This window comes from Protopterus annectens, chromosome 9.part0, assembly GCF_019279795.1.
Source record: "Protopterus annectens isolate FY-2018-M chromosome 9.part0, PAN1.0, whole genome shotgun sequence".
Taxonomy (NCBI): Eukaryota; Metazoa; Chordata; order Ceratodontiformes; family Protopteridae; genus Protopterus; species Protopterus annectens.
In genome coordinates, this window is record NC_056743.1 from 1,241,814,835 (window position 1) to 1,241,827,374 (window position 12,540).

The 12,540-nt window shown below is 39.1% G+C and overlaps 1 protein-coding gene across 1 annotated transcript in view; it reads left to right on the forward strand.

The window, feature by feature from the left end:
- LOC122811970 (alpha-1,4-N-acetylglucosaminyltransferase-like) overlaps positions 1–12,146 on the forward strand; it is a 79,209-nt gene extending 67,063 nt beyond the window's left edge. Inside the window, exon 2 of the mRNA XM_044084169.1 lies at positions 10,353–12,146. Coding sequence (XP_043940104.1) covers positions 10,353–10,943 — 591 coding nt within the window. The 3' untranslated portion in view covers positions 10,944–12,146. The remainder of the gene's footprint in view (positions 1–10,352) is intronic.
- Positions 12,147–12,540: the final 394 nt, after the last annotated feature.

Sequence of the window (12,540 nt, forward strand, 5' to 3'; positions counted from 1 at the left end):
TAACAATTACTGGTTTGATTGGGATTACAGAGCTGATTTTGATTTCAAAGGAGACAGCTTTATGGTTGGACCTTACCAGGGAGGATGAGACATTAGGGGGCAGCATTCTCCCATATCTGTGAGCACAAGAACCAGTATGTTGGAGCCTTTAGTGGGCATATTCACTATTTGATCAATGGTGTTTGTATTTATGAAGACCAGGAATCTCTTTGCCTGTAGATTTGGCTGTGTAGAATTCCCAGTCTATAGATTTGTATTTAAAGTCTCCCAAGAGTAGGGTGTTAGGTTGGATGGTATGTGTCTGCAGTAGGTCCCAGTATGCATTGTAAACTTCTCTTGGCATGGAGTGGTGACCTATAGCTGGCTAGGATATGTTACAGGATTTTGTCCGTGGTGATCTGCATGTGGGGGAACTCCAGCACATCATCCTGCATGACCACCCTAGAGGTATGCTTGTTATTTATGTATTTTGAGACACCACCTTTAGCCCTTGTCTGTGCAGCTACTGGTCTAAAAATGGGGAAGACACTGAAACCTTGCACTGCCGAGGTGCTCTCTGCTGCTTTAAACCATGTCTCATTAACTGCACAGATAGCTACATTCTTGAGTGTGAGGAGGGATTAAAGGGAGTGTAGTTTTTTATTTATGCTTTTGGCATTGAGCAGTAACACTTTGAAGTACTGTTGAATTGATTTTGGTATGTTGGTAGATTTGTCAATTTGGTATTGCATAAAAAAGGCACTATGGGGGTAGATATAAAGTTTTAGCCAGTATTTGAAAGGCTAAAGGGGAAAGGTGAGATCATTCTAGTCAAAGCAATGTGGCCTGTTTGACAATGTACTCCGACACTGACAAATATTGGATTCCCTTAGAATTACACAAGAAAGACAACTAGTTGTTGAAATCAATCATTTTTTTGCTGATACTGTGGCATAATTGTTGGTGATGGCGATATGCTGCTCAGTGGTAGGCTCATACCAGCCTGAGACACATAGTCTGAAAGCTCCATAATGTCTCTCTTTGTATAGTCCAAGGAGGTACATCTCTAGTCATTTACACTTACATGGACTATAATGGAATCATACTGGTACCTGTGGTGTAATGACTTGAGTGCATGTGTAATTTGCCAGATGCTGGCTCCATATAAGCAACTAACAGTTATCTTCTCCTTGTTCAGCCTGGTTAGAGGGGAATCAATATATCTTACCATGGAGTCCCCTATGATGAGAGTCCTGGCTTGACCTAGTGTTTGGGGCTTTACTGAGAGTCACAGTTATGTGTGGCGTTAGGTGTTTTTCTGAGTGTCTTTGGGATTGCTGAGGGATAGTTTTGACAGCAGGTGATCTGGGTGATCTTTGTTGTCTAAGGAGATTGCTTTTAAGTGCCTCAGCATATAGTAGTCTATATGTGTATGTGTTGTGCACTGTGTGAGGTGGGTGTTGCGTATGTGATTTTGACAACCTGATGCGGACTTGTATGACAGAGGTTAGCCTCCACTGCTATTGTATAAGTGCACATCTTGTATACTGTGTCTGATTCTTAAAGGATTAAGTGTTCGTCAGTAAACATGAGACAGTTGCTACAATGTCTCAAGACAAGGCTGAATAAAGAGAAAATCACAGTCAGTTGTCCATTGGGAGCCAGGATCCACCAAATCATCCAGGCATTCAAGTCATTAGACCACAAGTACCAGTCTGATTCAGTCATAATCCATGTGGGTATAAATGACCAGAAATATATCTCCCTGGACTATATTAAAAGAGACATTATGGAGCGCTCAAACTGTGTCCCAGGCTGTTATGTGCCTAGATTTAAGCAGTATTCTACCCACGCCAAGGATGCTGCCACAATATGAACAAAGAACAATTGACTTCAATAATTTACTTAGCTTCTGGTGTCATTCCAAGGAGGTACAATATTTGTCAGCAGGGGTGCACATGTTCAACAGACCATGTTGCTTTGCCAGGGCTGGTCTGCACCTGTCCCATCTAGGTTTTCAATTATTTGCTAAAACATTGTTCTCCCCACATAGTGCCTTTTTTTAGGCAAGGCAAAAGTGATAAACCTTCTGATGTAGCAAAACCCAATTAAGGGAATCTAAAGGTATTACTGCTTAATGCCAGGAACCTAATCAAGAAACTGCACTCCGGCCAGGCTGTCCTCACCCTGGAGAATGTGGACATCTGTGCAGTTACTGAGACAAGATTTAAAGCTGTGGAGAGCAACCCTGCAGTGCAGGGCTATAATGCCTTCCACACATTCAGGACAGCTAATGCATAGGCAGTGACCAAATGTAGAGGTATCTCAATCTATATCAACAACAAACTCACCTTAAGGCAAGTCAGACAGGATGAAACATTTTATCATCTCCATGTCCAGACTTCCATAGGCAAAGTCTCATATATCCTTGCAATCTATATATCATATACATCACCCTCTGTAATCCAAAAAAATCCATAACTCATACTTGAACTTAGTGGAAGCCCTCACCATTCAACCCAATACCATGTTCTTGGATGACTTAAACTACCCCACTACAAACTGGGATACTTACATGACCCCATACTTACAGGCCTAGAGATTCCTGGACTTTGTAAACACAAATACCTTTGACCAGATGTCGATATGCCCACAAGGGGTGGAAACATAGTAAACCTGGTAATCACAAATATGAGAGAACATAGTATCCACTCAAGTGAAGTGTTCTCTCTGATAACGTCAGACTACAAAGATGTCTCCTTCATAATAAAAATCAGTTATGTGACCCCAGCAGACCCCATAACATTTAGGAACTATTCTAAAATAAACTCCCTACTAATAAGAGATAACCTGTCAAAATTTCAAGCCCCACAAACCTTGAGAACACAACTGCCAATGCAAAATTGTTCACATGAACCCTCTAAAAATGATGTCAATAAATGCATACAGACAGCTGTTTCTATCAGAAATAAGCCCAAATCTAACTCAAAAAACAAACTTTGCTGGTGGAATCCAAACATAAACAGACTGTACAATAAAAGAAAAAAAAGACCTAACCAAGATTAGAAAGTGCTACACATAGAATGGTGAAAGCACTCTCATTAATCTAATTCCAAACAAATGATTAAAAGGTCAAATTAAGCTACTAGAGACAAATCTAAGGTAAAGAAAGCCTACAAGCAAAGAACAATCAAGGGGCTTTCTTTAGCTATGTCTGAAACCTCAAACGCAGCACACAGTGGTATCCAGAATTGATTGTAAACTGAGCCTCCTATGTGGAGCCAGAAGATATAGCACATTTGCTGTCTGACAAATTCAGCTCCAATTCTCCCCCTTTCCCCTTAGCTGCCCCCAGGAAATACCATCAAACAAAACTCCCCCAACTTATCACTAGGGAGCAGGTCCTAGATGTGCTCTCTAAGGCCAATAACGCTACATCAGTAGGCCCCAGTAACGTCCCATGATGCCTCCTAAATAGCCTGAAACATGACCTATTGGGACCACTGGAATTACTGTTTAACTATAGTCTGCAGACAGGATTTGTACCACATAAATACAGAACTCCAGCTGTCATCACTCTGCACAATTGTATGCCATCAGAAACTCTTTCCCCTGTATTTCACCATGTAGAGTCTGCACTGCTGCTCACAGTGCCATTCTTTGGTAAGTTTGAGATGCAAACACTCAGCATGTTTTCTGGAGGTGGGAGAAACATCACAGAGACACAGACTCATAAGTCTGACTAGTCTCATATGCTAAGCCATGAAAAGAATTGTCATGGAAATGATTAGTAAGGATATAGAAAACCTTACTGGATCCAACCTTGTTTCAGATCATGCCTACTCAACCTGATGAACTTATTTGAGAAGGTCAACAAGGCGATGGATGAGGGCAAAATGGTGCATACTACCTAAATTGACCTGGCTAAGCCATTTGATACTATACCCCACTTAGGAATTGTAAACAAACTCATAGATATAATCATAAGCCCATGTGCTATGCATTGGATGGTCAGCTGGCTCTCAGATAGGATCTAGGAAATTAAGATATGGGTGACCACCTCCACAAAGAGGCTGGTCACTAGCAGAATCCCTAAGGGCTCTGTACCGGGTCTGCTCCATTTTGGCATCTGTTTCTCAAGGCCAATGTCAAGAGCCTCTGGCTGACCCAGTTTGCAAGTGATTGCAACTAGGTGCAGCCACCGAATCCCTCCAAGACACTAGCATCCTTCTGGAAGGACTAACACAAACAAATGACTGGTGCTGAAGACATAGAGTAAAATTCAATGCCAAGAAATATATAATAGTACCATATAAAAAGTCAGCCACCCTAGGAAATTATCTCATCGATAGCACACCCCTAAAAGAAGAATGATTTTGGCAGACATCTATATACTGACCTGTCTTTTAACCAATCTGTGTCTAAGGTAGTAAGGAAACCATCCTGTGTTGCTCAACTTATAAGGAAGGGCATGACATTTAGGTCCAAAGATGTCATCATTCCACTGTATTCAGCCCACATCAGGGCAGCACTGAGTATAATGTCTCTTTTGATATGTACCTGACCAGACACATGCAACAAGTGAAATGTCCACAGAGGTTCCTCACAAAAAGAATACAGGTGTAAACAGCATGCCCCATGCAGATCACCTCAAAGTCCTATCTCTATACTTTGTTTCCTACAGACTGTTGAGGCGTGATCTATGCCAGGCATACAAGCCATCCTTAGATCCCACTCTGATGGACCTTTATATATCTGCAAAATGAATAGCATGAGCATTACTAGATCTAGGGATTCAAACTTTGTGACATAATAGGACATGTTGGAAGGACAGGTATGTGTCTCAGACAATTCCCCTTCTCTGGAACAGGATTCTCATCTATGTGAGGGAGAGTTCTTCCCTAACTCTATTCAAGAAAACCTGCAACAGTGGATGGGAAATCAGAAATACACCACAGGTCTAGCATCTATGTCTTCAATGGACATAGACGGGTTCCTATTGCATTATCGCGGACGCACTTTGTCAAATGCATCTTGATCAAACCTAAAAGAACAAAATGGCAAAATAGTGAAGTGGATTTTCAGCTAATTCTTTCCCTGGGAAAGAATTTGCTTGGCCGCTTTCGTTACTTTGCTGTTTTCGACACTGTAGTGCGATCTTAGAGTTGGTATATTTAAGTAGGGGGTGTGAGGGGCACAGCCCCCCATGTCTGGGGGAACATTATGTAATGTTTTAAAGTTTGTTTTTTTTTAATTTTGGAACAGCGCTGTTCTGAGGTTTTGACGTTGTAGGCTTTCGCTTACATGGGGTCAATTAATTATCATTCGCTTTTGTAAGGACATCCATCTCTCCTGTATTGAAATTAAAAGCCCTAGAAAGGAACAAAATATCTCAAAACATTTGTTAAGCACAAGCACGTTTGTATGTATTTGGCTTTGGTAAACATTTTAGCATTATGTGAATATTTAACATGAGATTTGAAAAATTACTTTGGTTTTAATTTTATCCTATTTAGAATCATTCATGACACAAGTATGAGACTAATAATTTATCTTTTAATTACAAGTTTTAGTTGTATTTAAGATGCAACAGTTTCAACTGTAACACAGTCATCAAGGGGTTAATTAATGTTATGTCTCAGTGTTGCTTAGCTAGCTGCCTCTCTTTGCTTACCCAATCAGAGTGTTTTTTATATGTATATAAATAGCTGTCTTACATTTTAATGGTGTCTGATGAAGTTAACACTTGTTTAACGAAAGCGCTCACATTTTATTTGTTTTTCTTGTGGATTTTTATCATTAAGTACACCTTTGGTTTATCATCACCTGAGTGATTTGTGCCTGTGAAACTCTGCCTGCCAGCATTTTTATTTATTGGAGTTGGTATATTTAAGTAGGTGGGTGTGAGGGGCACAGCCCCCCACGTCAGGGGGCACATTATGTAATGTTTTAAAGTTTGTTTGTTTTTTTTTTTAATTTTGGAACAGCGCTGTTCTGAGGTTTCGCCGTTGTAGGCTTTCGCTTACATGGGGTCAATTAATTATCATTCGCTTTTGTAAGTGTGCAATAATATAATATAGACCCACAGAGACAGCCTGTAAATGTTGCCCTAGCTTACATACACCCCTTAAAAAACCTCTAAGGCACATAAACCTGTGGGATGCAATTAGGATGATTGGCTAAGCTTATGAAGGCCCCAATGATTGTTAGCCTAGTATATTCCTGTCAACCTGTGAATCTACCCATTTTGTTATTGCTAGCCTTATGTAAACTGAAACTGTAAGTAGACAAAAAAACAGCTGACTGCACACTTGTACACAACTGTGTTTCTCTTCAGAGCTGCCTGTATTTGTTGTAAGTGTTGCTATTCCTCAAAACACTACTACTTACCTCTTCAAAATAGCTTTGCAAATATTCATGAGTTAGCATAAAGATGGTGGCACATTTTCTAACTGCAGAAGTTTATACCTGTTTGTGTAGCACATGTACAAATTAAGTAAGGTGTGATGAATGTCTGTGAATCACTTTTATTTTGCACCATGAATCTGTGGCATGAAGCACATCTTTATGTTTAGGATCACCTATGAAATCTGCCGATTACAATCCTCTTGCAGGATTACATGCATTGCACTTCTGCCCAGCTGCAAGCTGAGCTACTCCCTACTGAGAAATCATATTGTATCCATGATTCATATCCACTATTTTACTTCTTGGGAACATGTTGACATTTTCTGAAGATAACTGCATCGCATTGACTACCTCTAAGTGCCCAGTGAAGAGCATCTGCATGCTGTATGTAGAAGTTGAATATAATGCTCTGTCTTCATAATGACCTTTTCAGGGTGTAGCTACTGCACCACTGTGCTGGTTCATTTTTCAGAGCTGCTGACTAGTACTACCTGGGTATGTGCTGAGCTTAGCCAGAGGGATAACCAGGAAAGGGGAACAGTGCAGGCATTGGTTCGAGCAGTTGTGATGCCACTAAATGTATGGGAGGTGGAGGTTAGACAGAAGCACCCTAAATGCTGTTCTAAGTGCACAGCATTGTATATTTTATGTATATGTGAGAAACTGTTTTTTTTTTCAACTAGCAGTTCATTTGTCTCACTCAGTATGTGTGAACTACTGTGTGGTACATCTGTGTAAGGTAGAAGTGTTGGTGACACATAGTACAAATTGCCTACTATGTTTCTTGTGGTTCCTGCAAGAACCTGCTATGTGGTATTGTTCTGCTGATCCATCTCAGGGTGCCTGCACTGTACCTGGTGTATCCGTGTGTGGATGACGGTCATAGTGGTTTGAAAGTATATTAATGTATATATAAGGCACAGACACAGGACTGCTGCCCTTGAACACAGCTACTGGAACATACATAAAGGAATGTAGGTTTTCACTGTTGATCTAACATCTTTTGTAACACTTAAAACAGTACGCTGATTTTATTTTTTCTCTTTCAGCAGGAGTGACATGAGTTCTGAGCTGCTTTTCCTACTGCAGGAGGCAGGGGAGACTAGCAGCAACTATTTGACAATGCTAATCTGTATTTCAAGTATGTTCAGTCCATAGGCAGGATACATTTACTTAAGGCAAGTTTCCCATTGTGTTTTCTTCCTGCAGGGCTGGATGATAGATATGCTTAGCAGACATCTCAACCACAGTCAGCTCCTCCTCAGGCTATAGTTGAGGAGAGTGAAGGTGATAAGGCTATGATGGCATACTGAAAGAGGCTGTAAACCTTTTGGGGCTAAATGGTGCTATTCAGACTGGCAATCAAATTCACATCCTTATCTTCCTATATGATTTCAGCTTATTTGAAAAACATTTAGAAGAAAATGCATGTTATTACTGCTTTGGTTCATAAAGTAGATTTACATAGTGCTTGTCTTCAAAAATTGGGTAGACTTCATATTAAATAGAGATAGAGACAGACAAATTGATTTCCTTTTAAAATACAAGTTAATAAGCATTCAGCATGGAGTCACAGTCATTGAACATATATACTTTTATTGTACTGATAAATACTCTGTGAGTTCCATAGCATTTCTCAGAAATGCCATGAGAAAGAATTGCTTTTGGAGGGGAAGCCTTAGTTGCACAACTGCTATTTGGGCAAGTACCATACTTCAAACTGCTATAGATGCAAACCATTTTCAGTGACGACTAAGGTTGTCTTTTTTCTCACTTATGGGTGACTATGGAATTAGGATATATATATATATATATATATATATATATATATATATATATATATATATATATATATATATATATGTATGTATATAAAGGGGGGGTAGACCCCCCCCCCACACATACACACATGGTAGACACTGGGTGCATACTCGTTATAAATAAAAAAAAATATATTGTTGAAAATCTTTAGCAATGTTGACTCAGAGTAATGATACTTGCCAACATTACTGTTGTTGAGTCAAGGGGAATCCATTGGAGGAGATCTGTAGTGATCACAAATGCGCCAACAGCAGTGAATCAGGTGTGGACATGCAAAAATGATGAAGTTTTACGAGCAGAAGAAACCAAAATAAGAATGCTTTTGGAATGATAGGTAAGATGGAGGGTTACACTTGTAAAAGGGAAAAGCCAATTCTGAAGAAAGTTCAATCCTCCTTTACTACCCATCAGCTGTTTATTGAAGACTCCTATCAATAGTGTAAGAGCAAATGTTGGAAAGCATTTAATACCAGAGTGTATTGTTAAGATCACAACAGTATTTCTCAACAGCTGCTCACCTCACCATAGATGCATGTCCATTGTCAAGATGTTTTATGTGAGTACTGTTATATATACCTTATGGGATGATTCTGTAGTACACTTCTTCTTCTTTCGACTTTTCCCGGTTAGGGGTCGCCACAGCGGATCACCTGTCCGCTCATGATTGGCAGTGGAGTTTTTACAGTGTCGAGTTGCCAGCCTGGCACCCAACCTTCCACAGAAGGCAGACACACACACACACACACACACACACACACACACACACACACACACACACACACACACACACACACACACACACACACACTCAGACCTAGGGCCAATTTAGATTGCTCAATCCACCTGCAGCATGTCTTTGGGATGTGGGAGGAAACCGGAGCACCTGGAGGAAACCCACACGACCACAGGGAGGACATGTAGACTCCGCACAGAAGGCACCCCAGCCGAGGATCGAACCGGAGAACCTCTTTCTGTGAGGCGACAATGCTAACAACTGCACCACCATGGCCGCCCATGATTCTGTAGTACACTAATACTGAAAATTCTTAAATATTATCTCTGGGATATATTATAGCCTCAGCGAAGAGTGAACCCAAAGTAAAAGGTAAGTACATGACTCATTTTGTGGTAAATATAAACAGAATTATTTTGTGCAGCTGTGCATCATTTTTGGATATATAATGGGGCACCTGTTTTTAGATAGGTACAGGTATATCACACGTTAGCAATAAACTGTTAATTAACATCATTGAGAGCCTGAAAACTCTATCCCTTTATTCAATGCCTTATAGATTTTTGAGGGTAGATCTCTCGTGTTACTTACCACACTATTAAAGACCCAGTTGTCCTGGACCTCCTGTAACTCTGCAAGTCCAATTATTTACATTGATATTAAAACCAGAGACCTACATTTCCACCACAAGATAAATAAAACATAGTGGGGGGATAGGTTTACAACCCAGCATATTCTAGAATAAACTTTAACTGATTTTTAAGTGGTGTGATTTATTATTTTCCTTTAATTGTAACCTAGGTGACTGGATAGGTAACCACAAATCTACTTTGATATTGACTGTTATTGCCCTTGTGGAGAAAGAAGTGGCAAAATGAGGGAGGGAACTGGCAAGGCATGAATGATCATAATCTGGTAACCATTAGAAATGTCAGGAACTGTTATAGCAATTTCCAAAATATGAAGACTGAATGGCCAAAAAAGTGGACTTGGATATACCAAGTCCAAGATGGCTATTTCCAATAATATACCCTTTTCCCTGAGGTATGGCAGTCTCAGAGTTGATATATATAAGTTTGAAGGTTAGAAAAAAGAAGTTTTAAGGAGAAGAAGGATGTTCAAGATTCTCTCTTCTGAATTTTTGGATTTCTTTTTTATTGAGTCAGCATTCATCATTTCAAGTGCTGAAATTTCAATAGATAGCCCATAAGACTTAGTGGTCTTACAATATATATGGAAGCTATGCAACTGTAATCTATGAATCAGAAAATACATGATTTCCTTAAATGCAGTAGAACATTAACCTCTAAAATATTAAACATTCATGTTCCTTGTCATCTTAGCATGACTCCTACATTTAGACATTTAATGCATCCACATTAATGATTTATTTTCTCTTCTTTTCCTACAGGATAAAATTTATAAGGAGAACTACTGGATTTGGATCCTTTCAGATGCTTATAGACTGGCACTTGTTTGGAAATATGGAGGGATTTATTTTGACACAGATATCATCAACATTAAAAAAGTTTCTGAAGAAAATTTTGTGGTTTGTGAAGAAGTTAATTATCTCTACAATGCAGCAATTGGATTTCATCAACATCATCCATATATCATGGACTGTATGGCAGATTTTGTTCTGAACTACAATGGTGCCATTTGGGGGCATCAGGGTCCTCATTTATTTACACGGGTGATGACAAAATCATGTCCTATTCCAAATTACAGTAAAGTACTGGACTTTTCTTGTGATATCAGAAATGTGACGATCATGCACCAATTCCGCTTTTATCCAATTCACTGGACCCAGTGGGGAAAATATTTTGAAGTCTGGAAAGAAACTCCAACTTTTGGAGATTCCTATGGCTTGCATTTATGGAATTACATGAATCGGGAAGCAAAGAAGAGGGTTGTTTTGGAAAGCAACACCTTGGTGGAAAATCTTTTTATTAAGTACTGCCCAAGTACTTATGACATCCTTGTAAAAAAAGCAAATGGTTAACTATGACTGAAATGTGTGCACATCTCACTGATTTAGGGACCCTACTGTGGAACCAAATATTCCTTAAACAGTAATTATTAGCAGCAACGGTTGAGTGCTTATACATGGGTCAGTCTGTATGAATGTTTTGTGCAGAACTGTTTGATTTATACATTTACTGATATTCCTTCTGTCAGCAAAACGTACAAGGAAAGGGTTTTGCTGACAGGATAATTTCCTAAAAAGTATTAGGAAGGGCTACTTGCTCAAAAGGTGCAAAAAAAAACAAAGCACGATCTGTGACCTTTGAACGAGAAATTCATATATAGTCAGGAAATTTTGTTGCAACACAAATAATGAAAACAATTGGCAGAAATGTTCATTTAAATCAACATGCTCAGGAAGTCTAAAAAATATACTTAATGTGAGTTCCTTCAGAATAATGCATATTTACAGGATGCCATCTTCTATAAATACAAGCCTGATTTTATAATATTCTGGAAATGTAAGATCCAGTAGCCTGCTGTGCATATAAGAGCTTTGGTTATCTAAGGCTTGACGAAGGGTCTTATTTGTCACAATGTTAAAAAAATGAGTTACCTCCATTTCCCTGCTGCTGTACTTTCTACGAGAATGACAATGCAACAGAGGTGAAAGCAAGGGCTGATACCTTACGAGACATCTACTACAAAACTATAGTAAGAAATAAATGAATAATCGATTCATCCAACTCACAAAGAACCAAAGCATTATTTAAATGTTTGTGGGGCATATGAAACATATCTTGGGAATATATCAAGTATTGATGCAAAACCTGCATTTTTAAGTAATAAGAGTACAGTGAGACAGTTTATTTTTGATTTCTGGGAGGGTGCCTACTACTAAGCATTACAGGTGAATCATCTAGCACCCTTGATGCTCACTAAAACTGAGTTTGAAGTGTTACAGAGTTGTTGACTGGAGTTCTCCCTCTATACAACTTGACCATTATATTTTTCTATGTCTCTAAATTGGAAAGGTTGTTTGGCTGCTATTCTGTATAACTTGCTAACTTCCTGCATTTACAGTTTTGTACTTTTTAATTGCTTTGTGGCACATATTTGTGGCTTCAAGTAAAGTTAGCAGTGTATCTTGATGTGGTTTCCCCGTTCCCTAAGTCTAAAGGTGGAGAATTTCTTTTTTTTTTTTGTTCATTTTGTAAAATAAATCTACAATTAGCCTTAATTTGCAACAGAGTCTGTTTTCATTGCTAATACCAGCTTACTATATTCACTTAGGTGGAGAATGCAGGCAGAAAATGCATTTTCCTCTGAAAACTAACATTTTGTAGAGTCTTGGCAGCCTCCACACTATTTGAATAATTCCTCATCGTTGAATGGGTTACTGCTTAATATGACTTCTACTAACTTTGAGGAGTGAAGCCTATGTTTTTTGCCTGTTGACTCAACTGTGCCTTTTATACGAATAAGTTGATTGAAGTACTTTTATCCAACCTTGTGGCAGTATGGGAAGGTACTGCCATGGTGGGAGGAGGGGTTGCTTGTAAAAGACTAAATTTTTCTGCCAGTGTGAGAGTTCACATCAGCCAAAAGGATTTTCATCACGGCAAAGAAGGTTG